Genomic DNA, 16,948 nt, shown 5'->3' with positions numbered 1-16,948 from the left:
CAGTCCAGTGAACTTGGCTCCTAGCAGGGATCACCTTTACCTCACCCTCAGAAACCATCAGACATGACTGGCCCCCACTTAAAAGGCATGGAGACAGGCTTGCAGTCAGTCACCTGGGACTGAAAAGCTTTCCTCCCTTTTTGCAGGACCCTCCATCGTGACTCCTCCTAAGGACATCTGGAATGTGACAGGAGCACAAATCTACCTGAGCTGTGAAGTCATTGGCATCCCAACCCCTGTCCTCATCTGGAACAAGGTAAGGGTCCTGCTAGGAGCTCTTACAGCACAGCAAACCAAGGCAGCTGAAACTGCCTGGTAAGCACAAAGGCCACAGCAGATCCCCCTCTGTAGAAGCACACCTCTTTGATGAGTTCTCTCATCTCTGCAGTTCTGTCTACCCACAAACATCTGGTTTTGCTTAGTTTTTAGACATTATTTAGAAAATAAACTTTTGTTGATCCTGAGCCAGGACAGGACTCGTGTTTCTCTTGGTAGCACCTGGTGTTTGGAGCATGTGGGGAATGTCGCTTGACCTGCTTTCACCTTCACCCTGCTGGCAGCATTGACTCTGAGGTGGCTAGACATCGCCCACGTCAGGAACAGGAACCACATGGGGCAGTCATTTAGCTCCAGTAGCCAGCAGCATGTTGATTTTGGCAGCACTGGTAACATCTGGCTTAGGACGGGGGCCAATGTTGAGTGGAGAGGATCCTGGCCATAGGGCTGAGAGCCACTGCATCACCCCTGCAGCCTCCTCAAGTGCCACAGGTTTATGCATCCTTGTGAAGGATCTTAAAATTAAGCTGAAACATTACTACTTAAGGATACAATGGAGAAAAAAACTAGATTGGCCCAAAATTTGCTGTAAGACAAATTCGTAAGCTTTATTCGTAGGGGTTCCAGAGCAGACTGTCAGGTGAGCATACAGTGTGGGCTTGCTGACTCAGGCAGCGTGTTCTGCTTGTTTATGAGCAGATGCCGAGTTTACACTGTCAGTGCTGCTCTGCTTTTCATGCCTCTTCCTCATGGCTGAGAGACTGCTTGACCTGGTGGTAACAAGGGCTGAGCACCACTTACCCTGTGCTGTGCTCTGGGCTCAGACACTGGGAAGTGACTGCAGTGCTGCTTTCCCATGGATACTGTGCCTACCAGGAGGTACTGCCTGCTTCGCTGCCGCAGAAGCATCCAGGGCTGAGCGCACCCTTGGGAACACACGAGTTCTGCGAGGCCAGATCAGCACAGGGCATGCTGGCACATCCCACTGCCCAGCACCATCCATGCCAGAAAACTGTGCCACTCTGTGTGTTGCTGCTGGGGCAAGGGGAACACAGCCTCAGGTCTGAGACTCTGGGGTAGTGGGGCTGCACTATAAGGTGAAACGCTGACACTAGGAAATGCTGCTGCTGCATAAAACACATTCATGTATAACTAATGTTGATCTGTGTGCAGGTATGGTTCAGCACACAGTTCCAACGTAAGCAAGCCCCAAAGTTTTTACCCATTCCTGCACTTCTGTTTAGATAGTTCGAGGACAGTATGGTGTCCAGAGGATGGAGCTTCTGCCTGGGGACCGGGAGAACTTGGCTATCCAGACCCGTGGGGGCCCTGAGAAACACGAAGTGACTGGCTGGGTGCTGGTAAGTACTCTGTGTATGCACAGAGCTGCACAGACAGCAGAGTGCAGCATGCAAGCTGCTCGTGAACAAAGAACAGGACAGGAGACATGGCAACAGACAGGGCATTTAGAGGAAAACAACCTGAGTGAGTTACAAATGAAGGATAAGGGTGGCTGCTGCCTCCAGTCCTACCTGTGGCATGCACCCTTCCTCTGTCTAGCAGAAGTGTGCATACCACCTGCAAAAGCAGAGGGGGGATACAGGGGAGTACGGGGTTTGGCACAAAGAAGTTAGGTAAGATACCTGAAAACAGCATCACCTCTACCAGTGCACAGGATGCTCACTGGGGGACTGGGGTGTGTTTCTTCCCTTAGATATCTCCTCTGAGCAAAGAGGATGCTGGGGAATATGAGTGCCATGCATCTAATGCCAAAGGAGAGGCAACAGCTTCTGCGAAAATCCATGTTGTGGAAACTCTGCATGAAATAGCCTTGACCAAAGGTTGGTAAGTGTGGCTGAACACTCAGCAGCTCTCTCCCCAAACAGTTTATTGTTATTTGATACAAAAGGGCCACCTCTGTTTAATGCTTTCAAAAAAAAAAAAAAAAAAAAAAAGAACCCAACAAACCCTCCCCCTGCCGCCCTGCATTAGAAATACCAGTTTAACATGCAGTTTTTTGCATTTGACAAAACATTCCAGCAAATCAGCTTCTAGAGTTCTCAAGGGATTGTTAAATAACCTGCCACATGCTGTAAAGTACTGGAAATACCAAATTAAAAAATAAAAAACATAAAATATAAAAATAAAAAAATAATTAAAAAAAAAAAAAACAAAACAAAAAACCAAAACAACAACCTTCTGGGCTTTTTATAGAGCAACTTTCAGTTAAAAAAAAAACCAAAACAAAAAACCAAAACAACAACATTCTGGGTTTTTTATAGAGCAACTTTCAGTGGGTTTCCAACCCTACATTTGTATCATCCTTTCAGTGTTGTGTGGATGCTTTCAAACCTGCTCCTCTCTCTTGGGAGAAGTATTGGCACAACAGACATTCCAGTTCCTGCCATGTTCTCTGTATGCTGGGATGTCAAACCTCAGAGATTTGCCACAGCATGTCCTCTTTCCTAGGCTGTGAGCAAAGCTGGTGGCAAACCAGTCACCCTCATTCCAGCTGCAGAGGATGTACCACAGCCACATGATAAGCTTAGGAATAAATCTGGATAGCCAGAACAGTAACTGTAACCCTGCTAGAGGCAGAGGCATGGTGAACAAAGCATCCAGCTAGAGAATACTGTGCTGCCCAAATCCTCTGTTGGACATAATCCTTAGTTTTTAATCCCAGCTGGCTTTATCCAAATGATATAGTCTTGACTTTTTGTATCCTTATGTTTGAAGAGCTGAAATACTTCCTTTAGAAGAGCATTAGCAGCACCTGGCATTGAAATGAGAGCTTACAATGAATCCAAATATCATTCACAGGAATTTTGCTAATGGTTTTTAGGTAGTTTCTAATCCCTTTTCAAACATCTTATTTATGGATGTGAATGAAATTGAGTTTTAGTGAGTTGTGCCACGAACAGCACACTTGTACCCCAGAGCAGAAAACGTTCACTCCCTCTCTCACAGTAACTACCGCGAGGTTGCAGTCCTGTGCATAGTGCCTCAGTTTGTTTCTTACACACACCCAGCACGTGTTACAGCTGGTTCTTTTCAGCTGTAGGAAAGCTCTAAGGCAGCTGGAGCTAAGTGATAAGTAAATGCAGACTACCAGCTTAAAAGAAATTGATAAGGTTAATGTAACAAACTGTCAGACATCATAGCTACACTGTGAGAGTCTGTGTGCCATGCCCAGGTGATCTCAGCACAGAAAAATGTATCTATTATCACTCCCCTGCAGCAGGGAGGGAAGGAAAGAAGGCAGGAAGGAAGGAGGGGTCAGGTCTCGCCCTCAGCCAAGAGATCCCAAAGCTACTGCCAAAGTTGCAATATTCCCCCTTGGAACAGGTCAGAGTGTAACATGTTTTTGTTTTTCCACAGATGATGGTGCAGAGCTGTGATGTGAGGACTTTCACTTACGCACAGTTTTAAATTAGTATTTCGGAAAGCTGCAAGCTCTGGCTTTTTCTAGCTGACTAACCAATCCCTCTTAACTCCCTTTTTCTGTGAGTCCCAATTTGCTTGCACACTTCTTTCACAGATACACAAATAGAATCACAAGTTTGATTACAAATTTTAATTCTATTTACAGGAAATAAACATACTTTTGAACAGCACATGGCAGATGAGTAAAACTGTATTTTGAATGGAACATACACAAAATGAAACAAAACCTGAGCACTTCAGTCTCGTAATTAAAAAAAAAAAAAGCCCTTTTCAAGGCTAAACACTCATCATACGAGGTGCAATACTCATAGACATCAGTTCTTGGAAGAGGAGTTTGCAGGCATAGGGCATTCGAACCAAAGATATCTGGAAAGAGATTATAAAAGTCTTGTGATAAACACTCATAAAGCATCAACTTCCACCACCCTCTACACAAATAACTTGTTGAGTTTTTGGCTTAAAAGCATATCTGAAGTTATGCATGAAAGCATTTAACAAGAATTGCTCACAAACAGTACTTAAAGCAAGAAGGAAGCTGAGATTTCCTGTAAGGGCTACGTAGCAGCTCTCCAGAACACATTTTTAATGTAAAAGTGCAGCCTAAAAGGGATCTGATCCTAAACAAGAGCCACTTAACACAGAACATGTGCATAGCAGAGTGTGCCTGAGGTGCATAAATGCAGGTAAGGTTTCCAGCACACATCAATTTGTAACCCCAGTGCTGTGTTAAGAGTTGCAGCAGTCAGTCCCTCACACAAAACCATGCCTGTTCAAGGCAACTATTCTTATCTCTGCCACCGCTCTCCCTTGACATACTTCTGTAACCAAGCATGGACTGCAGAGCTTTTATTAAGTTAAAAAAAGCCACCAAAGTGCAACACAAAAGACCTCCTGTGGGGACCCAGCTCTGCAAGCATAAATATCTTCATGGGACAGTCACAAGGGCGATGCCTCTAAATTCCTGTGATTCTGAGTTTTACTTCTAAAAATAAGCTCTTGAGCGTTTAAAGTCTCTGAAAACTCCGCACCGTACAATATTTGAACAGCATTTCCTGCCAAGTGACAAACCAACACTACAAAATTAATAACGAAGCATCCAAATTGACTGCAACGCTATAAACACTTAAAACAGTTATGAAACTAAAATAGCAATTGTTCTGGTGCTTCTTTAAATATTTACTTCCCTATCCTCCTGCTTCACTCAAGTGGCATTTCCTCTTGCCCACAAGGAGAAACAATGGCTGATGAAAACCACACGTACCTGAGTTTTATTACGGCATCCGCGGCATTCGTAGGTGTGAGTCCTCGTGTTTGCAATCGCCATGATTCCACAGAGGTTACACACATGGACTTGGTATGGGTCTGAAGCTTCAAACAACCTTTCTCTCAAGAACTGGGCTGCTCCATGAGCAATCTGGCAATCTCGTTCCATTTCTCCAAAGCGAAGGCCACCATCACTAAAAGGAAGAGAAAAACCAACTTTTGAGTTCACTGGCAAAATAATCGATTCTTGTTGGTGGAACAGGTATCTGTATTACAAGGCAGGAGGAAAGCTGTGCATTAATTTTCCTCTAACACCTCAGAATAAAACGGTGAAAACAGTAATTTCTAACTGCTGATGAGCATTTCTACAGCAGGTATCTGACAGCCACAGCACAACTGCACGGCAAAATGAAATGTACAATTAAGTCATCCTCTGCTTATCTGTGGTGGGTTAAATCTTGGCTGCTTGCCAGATGCCCACCAAGCAGCTCTCTGATCCCCACCATGTCGACAGGACATGGGGAGAAAGTCAGACGGGAAAGCTCACGAGTGGAGATAAAACCAGGGAGATTGCTTATCAATTACTATCACAGGCAAAACAGATTCCACATGGGGAAAATGGTATCACCCATTAAAAATGGAGTAGGATGATGCGAAATAAAGACAAAACTAAAAAGTTCACTTCCCCAGCCTTCTTCCCAGGCTTATTTCACTCCTTCATTCCCAAGTCCTTCCTCCTCTCCCTGTGATGACACGGGGAATGGGGCTTGCAGTCACTGCACCACAGTTCCTTCTCAGCTGCTCCTTTCTCCTCAGTTTGTTCCTGCTCCAGCATGTGGTCCCTCCCATGGGATAGTCCTTCACAAACTCTTTCAGCGTGGGCCCTTCCCATGGGGTCCAATCCTTCAGGAACAGATTGCAGCAGCAGGGGTCCCCCACGGATCACACCTCCTGCCAGGAGACTCCTCCAGCGTGGGCTTTCCACAGGCTGCAGGGCAGATCCTGTTGCATTTCCTCACTCCTCTCTCACAGCTGCTGTGCAGCACTTTTTACCCTCTCTTAAATACATTCCCACAGAGGTGCCACCAGCACCACTGCTGGGCTCAGCTCTGGCCAGCAGAGGGGCTTCCAGGGCCAGCTGTAAGTGGCTGTGTCCAGCACAGGGCAAGCCCTGGTCCATTCTCAGAGAGGCCACCCCAGCAGTGGCTCCTGCTACCAAAACCTTGGCACCTGCACCCAGTACACAATCTTAAGCCAAACACATGAAAAAACGGGTGGCCATTTGGTTCTAGCTGCAAAGCTGAAGCCACTAATTGTTCAGGGCTAAAAACTCAACAGAAAAACAAAACACCATATAGAAACTAACACGGATCCTTACCGAGATCTGCCTTCCATGGGCTGTCTGTTAAGGATCTGGATTGGCCCTCTTGCACGAGAATGGATTTTGTCATCCACCATGTGCTTCAAACGCTGGTAATAGGTAGGACCAATGAAGATCTGGGATGTGATTTTTCGACCAGTGAAGCCATTGTAGAGGACCTGAAGAAGTCAATGCAGTCATAAACCTTACCACCCATCAAATGTATATTAAAAAAATTGATGTTTTGATTATACCTCATTTCCTCTTAGATGATAGCCATAATCTGATAAAAGATTAGAAATCTTTTGCACATTGACAGCATCATTAAAGGGTGTAGCATCACCAATTTCTCCCTTGTTCGCAGACACCTACAGAGAAGAGATTTGGAAAAGTTTGTCAGGTTTCGAAGGACTGTGTAGACCATATTTAGCTGTTTCAAACAGTTGTAACTCTTAATACTGGAATTTGAGATTTCATGCCAATGGTACTACCCTATCTCACTTTGTTTATCTGCCACTTATTTTTAAAAATATACAATAAACAATTTTGCTACTCCCTTTTCTGGGTCGGGGAAAATGTCTGGAACAAAAGCAACACATGAGAGAGCACACTGTAGGTAGGGCCTGATCTGCTGGATAAAATTTATAGGACTGTATATCTTCCCTAAGAAAGCTCCTTTTGCTATCAAGTAACTGGAGAACAATAATTTTTAAGTGAATTAATACCTACTAGATAGTATTCATCTTTACAAAAAAAAAAAAAAAAAGAAAAAAGCTCAAAGCAAACAACAACCCCCACCAAATTTAAATTCATATTGCTCAGACATGCAGTATAAAAGACTGTTCTTACCTTGCCCTGAAGACACTCAATCAAGTGACCAATGGTCATACGGGAAGGGATGGCATGGGGGTTGATAATGATATCAGGTGTGATGCCTTCACATGTGAAGGGCATATCCTAGAGCAGGGAAACACACAGTCATTTCTTCCCAGAACATCATGTTTAGGAAAAGTGGGTGCCTGGATCCAAATTACATCTTTTAAAGCATTTCAAAGGCATTTAAGTATGTAAGAAGCAGCTGTGTCCTCTTCAAAAAATATTTTATCTACACTTATGTCAACATATTGCACAGGAGTAGAAATTCCAAAGACAATTCACTTAAGACAGTTCCAATTCTAAGATCATCACAGGTAAAATCTCCAGAAGAAAAAAAATAAATGGCTACCTCTTGCCTGTACTGGATACCACAGGTTCCTTTCTGACCATGTCTGCTAGCGAATTTATCTCCAATTTGCGGAATTCTTACAGAACGTACCTGTAAGCCAAAGGAAAGCACTCAACTGATAACTTAAACACAGACCAAAGATGATTAAAGCAGACAGCATGAATGTCAGTGCTCACCCTAATCTTGCAGAACTTGTACCCTTCCTGGTTCAGGGTTACCATGACCTGATCTACAATCCCAGTCTCGCTGGTCCGCAGGAAGGTGCTGCAGTCTCTCTTGGTGAAGCGTCTGTTCGTGCTTTCCAGCTCGTCTTCATTTTCTGGCAGTGTGACTGTTTTGCCAATGATGACATCATCCCCAGACACACGGACCCCAGGGGCTATCAAACCATCATCATCAAGTTTGTCATAGATTGCGTGTCTCATACCTTGGGGGGAAAAAAGGAAAAATGAAAGTAGACTCCCAAATTTTTCAACATACTGACTCTGATGTGCTGCAGTAATTCAACAAGTCTGCTTGCAACTTCAGACAACTGCTGAAATAGCTAATGGAAATATCTCAACTGATATATTAATTGCTATGAAATACAGAAATGTCTGTATTAGTATGTCCCAAAATGAAGACTGAATTAGTTCAACATTAACTACCTTGCCCACAAAAATCTTAATTTAAAAACTCAGTCTTCGTACGTTCCTTTGTCTTACCTTGGCAAGTTTCACGTGTGGGCTTTTCAAAAACTTCCTCTTGGTCATACCCTTTCTTAGACTCCTGCTCTTTGTATGAGCGATAGAACACAGATCTGAAACAAAGTTACAGAGTCTTCTCCAGTGAAACTGGCATCATTTTCCCTCATCTGTATATCTCATTTTCGGATATTATGGCTACTGTTACTAATGACAACCAAATCCAAATAATGACCATATGCCACACAACCTTTCCTCTGATTTCCTGTTAATCTGACCTTCACTGAGGAGGGGAAAAAACCAATAAAACACCCCACCAAACCAAAACGTTTCAGATGGCATTATGGTCACTTTGCAGGTATTGCCAAAGTACCTAAGATAACATCCTAATTTTTGATGCACTGTAAAGACTTTTGGATCTGCTTGACATCTCAGAAGTAGTTATTATTCCTAATGACTATTCACATCTTCAGCATATCATTCCTGTGTTACTTTCCTCCTTATACCTGCCACTTTGCAAACTTTTTTAGGCTTCTACTGCTACCTTGCAGTGCCACACACAGAACAACTGAGCTGCAGTGAAGAACTTTCAATTCATATAAGGGTCTTTCTGGGGCTTTAAGGGTTTTTGTTTGCTGCCTCAGTTGCCAGCACATGAAAGTGCTTTCAGATACTATAATGCACAAAGTCCCATCAACCACCAGCTGTGCCAACAGCAGTTCCTTCTAAGGAGAGGGCATTCCAATCCCTACTGGTAGCAACTGTCTCACTAATAAAGACAAGACTATGTTAAAACGCTGCAACATTGTTCATGTAACTGGCGAGAGTTATATGAAAATACACCAGGGAAGAGCCCAAATATTTCTCCATTAAACTGTGATACAAAAGACCCAAAACAGAGTAAAGACCAAAATGGAAGAGTTGGGAAGGCAAAGTGAACAGTCAGGTTACACAACGGATGAACCATTCCTGTGTTTTGCTAAGATACACATTCACTGTTTTCATTGTGCTGCTCCCTCAAACTCCCTTAAAAAAAAAATAAAAGCTTCTCAAGTTGGAAAGATTCAGATCTTACCTGAAAAAGCCTCTGTCAACAGCAGAACGGTTCATGATGACAGAGTCTTCTTGGTTATAGCCTGTGTATGATGCAATGGCTACGATCGAGTTGATACCTACAATATGCAGGGAAAATATTTTGGAAGAATGCACACATGCCCAGACAGACACTATTTAAACTCAAAGTAGGCTGTACTCTCTACAGTGAAGCTGTTCTACCCTTTCTCAGATAAAATCTCTACATCCCACACACAAAAACATGTAGTATCAGCAAATGCAGCTCTTGTTAGAAAAGAGACTCAAGAGTGACCCCTTGTGAAAAACCTATCAAACACCAATACAGAAAATGCATTTTTTCAGTTAGATTTTAGCAGACTTTATGGGTAAAGTAGTTCCAGCTGAAACACTACCAACATATTTTTTGCAGTCGAGGCGTCCAGCTACAAGCTAACACTTAGCCTCTACTTATTTCTTAAATTGCATACGTTTGCTAAATGTTCAGGTACTCTACACACACCATTTGTGAGGTGTTTTAAACAAAACAGTGGTATTTTTGTTCAATGACCATGAACTGACCACACACCTGCTGGTAACTCTCTGAACCTCAAGTACTCCATGGAGCGTGTTGTTACCAGGGGCTTCTGGGGATAATACAACACATGTGCCAGCGTGTCCATACGGACATGGAAGTTGGTAATGTAGACTCCCATAGCCTGTTTACCCATAGCAGACTGGTACGTGTTCCTGGGAGACTAGACAGACAAAGGAAGACCAATAATTACGTACATAAAACTCTTGACGCACACAGACACACACCGGGGTGTGTTCTGTCAGCTTGAAAAGCAGGATGTCAGCAGAAGTGCACTGACCTGGTTGTGATCAGGGAAAGGGATAATAGATGCACACACTCCCAGGATCATGGATGGGTGAATCTCACAGTGTGTGTATGTTGAACAATACGCCACACCTTTCTCTTGCAAGTCATCTGGAGTCATTGCCAGCATCACAGTCTCTTCTTCCAGGGTGTCAATGTACTCTACTACACCACTGGCCACAAGATCCTGCCAACTGAACAACCAGTAACTCAATTAAAATGGGTCTCTTCAGCAGTGACAAGAACAAGGACTTCCCTGGGTTATTATTACTACCACTGCCTCAGTGTGATTAAAAAAATTGATTAAACTACCAGGCAGAGAAAGCATCTTTGTGCTGCACAAAGCTTTAAACATTCCTCTCTCCAACCTGAGGGAACATGCAGCTTCCGAGATGGAAAATGCTACCTTCAGTTGAATTTCAAGAACATAACTCACCTGTAGTTGTTATACTCTCGTTCCTTCAGCTGGTCAATGTGCCTTTTCTTCAGCAGCAACTTCTGTTTCTCCACAATTAAAAGGGGCCGACAAATTCTGCCTGCATCGGTGTAGATGCGGATTTCTCGCTCACGAATATCTCTAATCATCGAGACCTGGGCAAGAGAGCAGCATCCCGTGACTACAAAGTCTCAGCTTGGAATCAGAACCACAGAACACAAAACAGGATAACTAAATTCTCTAAAGCAAAGATTTTCTATACACTATCAGAAACACAGAACAAACAGTAACACTCCTACAAAAAGAAGTGTTTCAGAAGATTATTTATAACTGTTTTGTCTTTCAACTGGGTCCTCTTGAAAAACAAACAACCTCCCCTAAAAAAACCAACCCCACAACCAAACAACAAACCATACACAACACCAAGCATATAATAATAATAATAATAATAATAATACTAAATCACATGCACCAAGTACAAAAGCCTCCCTAACAAAACGCTAAACAAACCCAATGTGAAATATATTCAGAAAGAGATTTGCAAATAATGCCACTTGGAGCATGCAAAGTAGTATAAAGGCATTATCCTCTCTTGTCTGAAAGGACACCCAAACTCTAGATGTAAAATTTATACCTCTGACACAATGATGTCCATCTGACGACGAAGCTTCCTTAGGGTATTCATGAGCTGCTCTGGATCTTTGTGTATTCCTACCCAGCAGCCATTAACAAAGATCTTGGTAGCACTAGAAATGGGAAACACAAACAAATAATAATTAAAAAAATCCCACCCCACTGAAGAATCCCAAACCCTTGAAGTATTGTGCAGGATAAAAAGCTTAAGTCTGTTAAAAAAGTTTCATTTGCACATACTCAGCTATTGCTGCTGGAGAGATTTCTTCTAGGTTTTCCATACTCCACTCCTCCAAGAATTCCAGAATCGGGGATGGCTGAGACCCCACAGAAATGTAAGCCATCAAGGCTAAGTTCTTCACAAGTCCGACTGCATGACCCTAGTTAGAAACCCAAAGTTAACCTGCATTTTCAAATCAAGAGGTTCCCCCAAGAAGATCCAACAATTTAAACTTAACTCCTCAAGGAACTGGACACAGAAACATGCTTTTAACCACCGAGCTAGCTATAAAGCTAAATATTTGTGTCAGCATTACTAAAAGAAGTGCAAGGGATCATCCCAAGTGCCATGGCTACAAAATGACCATGAGGGAAAGGCAGTTAGTACACAAATCCTGCCTTCATTACCTCAGGGGTCTCAGCAGGGCAAACCATTCCCCACAGGGTGTTGTGCAGCTGCCGGGGCTTGGCCAGTTTTCCATCTCTCCCAATCGGAGAATTCAGGCGTCTCAGGTGGGAAAGTGTGGATGCAAAAGTCAGGCGGTTCAACACCTGCACGCAGGAAGGGGTTCAGTCAGTCAAGGCTTCGTAAGTGCATTGCTGACAGGCATCACGACACACAGCACAAAGGATCAATGCCCTCTAGAAATTATGTGCTTACAAAGAACTAAAATAGCTCTGATATTTGTTAGCTACACTTTTCAGCTCACCTCCACTAATCTTACACTACCCCTGGAAACTCAAGCTCCTAACTAGTGTTATAATGGCAGAAGTTTCCAGAGCATGCTTATGCCACAGCAAGGCTCAGCATGATGAACACACTTCTATCCAAGCAGAGGTCTGGTTTTTGTTGTGTAGCTTACTCTGATCAAATGAACTGAACAAGTGATATTTTCTAAGCTGCACTGTCCCCCCGGGAGGGTTTGCCAGTACAATGACAGTCTTCTTTTCCAACTTTGGAAAACTAGGACCACTTAGTTATTAGGAGCAAATCAGCATTCACATTCTTTTCACTCTTCTCAAAGCTTCTCTAAAATCTAAGAAAATCTACCTTAACAGCCTGAAATGTGAGGTTATTTAAAAAGCAAACAGCAACAAACTGTGTTGGCATTTAAAAACTGAAAACTTTTTCCTGTTTTCATCCTTATGGGAAAGAGAGGCTTAACTAAACACTGCACTGGGCTAATGAAGTCAGTGCTCCTCATCATTTGACGTGGAGTACATAACTTTTGTATTACAAGGTGTCACTCAAGTTTTTTTAATGGCCTGTGAAGCATTGGAAGTAACTAAAGGAAAGAAATCCATCCTCCTGAAAGATTCCCTGGGACTACAAATTTACACAGAAGTCTAAGATCTAACAAAAAAATCCTTACAAGAGTTACACCAACTGTTAAGCAGTGAATGCAATAGCTGAAACAAACAAACCATGACAAAAAAACCCCTAAACTACACACCTGACCCAACTATTTGGATCTTCATCTGTCACCTAAGGAAGTCTCCTTAAAAGAATATTTCTATTTAACATACAACGTGCATGGCTGCTAAGCAATGTTAAACTCTTCCATGACAGTTTTACCATAAAAACTGTAAACCTGACAAAGTCCTTATTGTACCTGAGATACTCCTGCTCTGGCCTGATGAGCTTTCTTCTGGTCACCCCAGTTTCCAGTTGCCAATGAGTATTTCAAACCGTCTGAAATAATTCTTGTTTTAATTGCCAACTCCAAGTTAAAATCTTTCCCTCTGTCAATGAACTTCTGTGCATATATTCTCACTTCCTTCAGCAAATTCTTGAACATTCTGTAGAAGAAAGACACCGAAAAATATGATTAAACAGTGCTGTGAAATTCAGCCTACTTGGGACTATTTGGAAGAAATGTCACGCTGGGGGGGGGGCGGGGGGGGGGGGGGGGGGGCCAGAGGGGAATAAAGCAAATTTTGTGCATGTTTGTAAACATGCACAAAATATGCTTCAAAGCAAGTCAACGGTAGCCACCTACTGTTAGAGGAGACTTAAACACTCCATGAAGAAGTCACAACCAGATAGAGGCTCTGTTGCCCAAGACTGGCTCTCTGACACAACAGAATTAGTCTGATTTGGAAGCACAGAGTTGGCAATGCCTCTACCCTTAATTATGTCCAAAGAAAATGTGTATGTTATAGTTACCCTCTGAACAGGAAAGCCAAGAGTGGCCCAGCAAGATCCAGTCTCTTGTTGCCATAATGATCTCTGTCATCCAGCTCTCTTCTTCCCAGTGCTGCCAGCAACAATCTATGAACCATATACCTAAGCAAAGAAGATAGTTTATGTTTTAAACTGACAGCAGACATTCACAGCAAAGATTACATGTTTCCACAAATAAATCAGTGAACTCTTTCCTACAGGCTGTCCATTCTAGATCTTTAGGATATCACTGTCCTAAAAGAAATCTCTTCAGTCTATCCTTAGAGGTAGATGACCCACTGAAAGTTCAGGCTAAGGACAGAGAGAAGAAAATATTTACATCGTGATAGTCATGCCTTAAATATACTGTCCTGTACTGTAATATAGGTTCTGTTTAGGCACATGCAATCTGCTATAAAAATCACAAGTCTCCTGATGCTACAGTTCATCATCTGCATACCAATAAGCAGTGATCAAGACAATGTGCTACTAGTTTTAACGAGTGGTTTACATTACAATCAGCTTATCAGAGTTATCTACATCTTAGTTATCAATTTCTAGATGTTGTCCATGCAACTGGATATCAAGTCATTTAGCACTATCATCACATCTAACTTAAGAACCAAAAAGTGTTGGGGGCTCATTTTGTTTGCTTTTTTTTTTTTTTCAGTATTTTATCAAAATTTGTATTTTCTCACCCTCAAAAATATACCAGTGCCCCAAGGTTTATCACTGAGTATCCAGGAGACTGAGGTTAAAACAAACTTCCATTCAGTGTGCTCTTCCAATAATAGACATATATGTGAGTAAAATATGTATTTAGGGTCCATTTGCAGCTGTGAGAGAGAGGTCTGACATACCCTAGAAAATAGGCCTTTTTGGTTTCACAGAAGTCACTGACTCCAACGTGTGGGAGCATTTCTTTCTGCAAGACTTCTTTGGCGTACTTGATTCTCTTTTCTTTGGTGACACCTGGCTTGGCACCTCTTGAGCCAATGAAGTTTAGGGCAACATTTTGCTCCTGAATGACAAATGCTTCATCCAGAGAAGGTTTGACCTAAGGCACAAAAATGTAGCAAAATCCTGTAGCAACCAGTGCCTGTTGGGGCTGAATGAAACTACACAGTAGTTTGCTGATGGTTCCTTTCAGGATCTGCTAATTACTGATCCAGCTCTTTTCTGGCACCAGAAAACAGTAATGAAGCATGCAGGAAGAACACAAAGAATAGTTCAAACTTCAGAAAAAAGTTCTCATTCAAGTACATTCTAACCCTGATGCCGTTTCAGATATAATCAAGAGTTTACAGTTAAAGTCAACAACAGCAAGAGAAGACCCTACCTCCCCAAATACATATTAACTCTTAGAAATTTCCACTGAACTCTGTTCACTTAATGTACTTATTAGAATAGGTTCAGGTAGAGAACTTTTGACATTTCTAATACAGAATCCACAACAATAATAAATAAATTACAACTGGAAAATGAACAACACTTCAACTGATGACTAGCTGCACCTACACACCACCAAACATGAAGACAGGAAATAATTGAACATGTATTACCATTTCCATCATTTCTGGGTCTTCAAAATCATATATGATGTGCTCCAGAATGTCCCTATCGGACACAAAGCCGAGTGCACGGAAGACAATGATGATGGGCACCTCTTGTTTGATATACGGCAGAGTTGCTACAATGCGCTGACCAATGGCACTCTTCTTTGCACCCTGAAGAGATGGGGGGAAGCACAGGTTAGGCTTAAATCATCCTGCCTTTCAACAGAAGTCTCTAAAATCATCCTGCCTTTCCTTAAAGGTCTCTCTCTGGATTTGGATGATACAACAGAAGCGTATTTATTCAAGCACCACAGAAAAACATGACTTCTCAGCAGGCCAGCTAAGGAGCTACTCTGAAACCTTCCTCCAGCAATGACTTTTTATTTTAAAAGCATTTTGAGCTTTAGAAATCTGCAAATACTTCTAAGTTTTTGCTGATATAAAGGAATGCAAATACTACTCGTTCACCCATATGCATCACTTCTCTCCCTTTGTGCCAAGAGCAATCCTATCCAGCTTCAGTGTTCTTTCTGTTAGGCTTAAACTCAGCTTTTCTAACCCACTGTGCAACTGATTATTCAAGTAGCTGCTGCCCTTCTCCAGAAGGAAACACTGTGGGATGCAGAGAACTCAAGAGTGCCCCAGACATCAGGGGTGAGAATACTGTAAAGCTTCTATTTAAGTTGCTCTTTTCAAAACATCAGTGCAATACTAAATGAGTACTGACACCTTTTGCTTTAGAAGTTACAAGTAGCACTTATTTCCCCTCACAGATGGCACAATTAGATGTTATATATGAATTAATATGTGGTCTGCAAAACACATGTCGACACTAGCTTGGCCATCAGCAAAGAGAGGGTCCCTGCTCCTCTATTTGTCCTTTGTGAAAAAACAGGATACAGCTTGTTTGAATTTTTTAAAGCTCGTGTACAGTAATTTTAAAATTATTTTTAGCCTCACCCTAAAATCTGCCACAAATTGAGCCTTCATTTCAATCCTGAAATTATTTATCATAGAGACAGGCATAACGTTTGACAAACAAATTTTCATTTACTTTTATCTTCTTTACAATTTAGCATCAGAAGAAATTTCTTCTCAATATCACAAAACCCAATGACATGAAGAGACAGCACAGTAACAAAACTCCTAAAACAAACTCTGGGGTTATTACTGCCAAGGCATACCTGTCCACCTCTGGCCAGCATGCTGACCCATATAGTACTTGTTGGTCGAGAGGAATTTTCCAGACATGATCTACACTCTCCTGTGTAGGCATATTTTGAATCTTTCTTTGCAAACACATACACTGTGTTTGTAGCCATCTTCTCCTGAGCAATCAGAACCTGTGTTGGAAGCAAGAGCACCAGTAAATAACTGACAAAACAGCATGCTGAAACCAACACTCACGGTGATTCCACTACTCCTTCAGGTGCCTTAACTTTTGGAGCACTGTACAGCATGAAGGCAACTTGACAAACTGTCATAGGTTAGCAAGCATAGTCCCGGAAGGGATGTCCTTGCTAAGGGGTGCTTACAGTTTCCTCTGGGAACTGATAGAACCTATCAGCTGGCCGGTTTGAATATGGACAATTCTCTCAGCCACTTAAAGTTGTGACCGCCTCTGTGATCCACACTTAAGAATAGGAAACTCCGAGGCAGAGCTCTCTCTCTCGTTTCCGGCGCTGGCACAGGTGGCTGCAGGCCCCGTGTGGGGGCCAGCGGGCCCGGCCAGGGCCTGCTTGGGGCAGGCTGGGGCACG

At 42.5% G+C, this 16,948-nt stretch overlaps 2 protein-coding genes and 1 long non-coding RNA gene across 3 annotated transcripts in view; 2 read left to right on the top strand and 1 right to left on the bottom strand.

Moving 5' to 3' along the window:
• IGFBP7 (insulin like growth factor binding protein 7) overlaps positions 1 to 5,664 on the top strand; it is a 16,895-nt gene extending 11,231 nt beyond the window's left edge. Inside the window, exons 2-5 of the mRNA XM_008641309.2 lie at positions 147 to 256; positions 1,521 to 1,637; positions 1,991 to 2,117; positions 3,655 to 5,664. Coding sequence (XP_008639531.1) covers positions 1,551 to 1,637; positions 1,991 to 2,117; positions 3,655 to 3,674 — 234 coding nt within the window. The 5' untranslated portion in view covers positions 147 to 256; positions 1,521 to 1,550 and the 3' untranslated portion in view covers positions 3,675 to 5,664. The remainder of the gene's footprint in view (positions 1 to 146; positions 257 to 1,520; positions 1,638 to 1,990; positions 2,118 to 3,654) is intronic.
• POLR2B (RNA polymerase II subunit B) overlaps positions 3,840 to 16,948 on the bottom strand; it is an 18,880-nt gene continuing 5,771 nt past the window's right edge. The window contains exons 6-25 of the mRNA XM_008641310.2: positions 16,374 to 16,532; positions 15,196 to 15,360; positions 14,494 to 14,690; positions 13,637 to 13,756; positions 13,083 to 13,269; positions 11,878 to 12,021; positions 11,491 to 11,630; positions 11,252 to 11,363; positions 10,618 to 10,772; positions 10,177 to 10,375; positions 9,891 to 10,059; positions 9,327 to 9,423; positions 8,273 to 8,367; positions 7,745 to 7,995; positions 7,569 to 7,658; positions 7,193 to 7,300; positions 6,598 to 6,711; positions 6,362 to 6,522; positions 4,982 to 5,177; positions 3,840 to 4,086 (exon numbers count right to left, since the gene is read on the bottom strand). Of these exons, the coding sequence (XP_008639532.1) occupies positions 3,997 to 4,086; positions 4,982 to 5,177; positions 6,362 to 6,522; positions 6,598 to 6,711; positions 7,193 to 7,300; positions 7,569 to 7,658; positions 7,745 to 7,995; positions 8,273 to 8,367; positions 9,327 to 9,423; positions 9,891 to 10,059; positions 10,177 to 10,375; positions 10,618 to 10,772; positions 11,252 to 11,363; positions 11,491 to 11,630; positions 11,878 to 12,021; positions 13,083 to 13,269; positions 13,637 to 13,756; positions 14,494 to 14,690; positions 15,196 to 15,360; positions 16,374 to 16,532 (2,949 nt within the window). The 3' untranslated portion in view covers positions 3,840 to 3,996. The remainder of the gene's footprint in view (positions 4,087 to 4,981; positions 5,178 to 6,361; positions 6,523 to 6,597; positions 6,712 to 7,192; positions 7,301 to 7,568; positions 7,659 to 7,744; positions 7,996 to 8,272; positions 8,368 to 9,326; positions 9,424 to 9,890; positions 10,060 to 10,176; positions 10,376 to 10,617; positions 10,773 to 11,251; positions 11,364 to 11,490; positions 11,631 to 11,877; positions 12,022 to 13,082; positions 13,270 to 13,636; positions 13,757 to 14,493; positions 14,691 to 15,195; positions 15,361 to 16,373; positions 16,533 to 16,948) is intronic.
• On the top strand, positions 15,357 to 16,324 carry LOC108449101. The gene is made up of 2 exons (XR_001865207.1): positions 15,357 to 15,843; positions 16,266 to 16,324. It is a non-coding gene; the product is annotated as an uncharacterized LOC108449101 (long non-coding RNA).

The sequence above is a fragment of the Corvus brachyrhynchos genome, unplaced genomic scaffold (genome assembly GCF_000691975.1).
Source record: "Corvus brachyrhynchos isolate BGI_N302 unplaced genomic scaffold, ASM69197v1 scaffold229, whole genome shotgun sequence".
Classification (NCBI taxonomy): Eukaryota; Metazoa; Chordata; class Aves; order Passeriformes; family Corvidae; genus Corvus; species Corvus brachyrhynchos.
The sequence above is the reverse complement of the archived record's forward strand: the minus strand, read 5'-3'. Positions and strand labels throughout refer to the sequence as shown.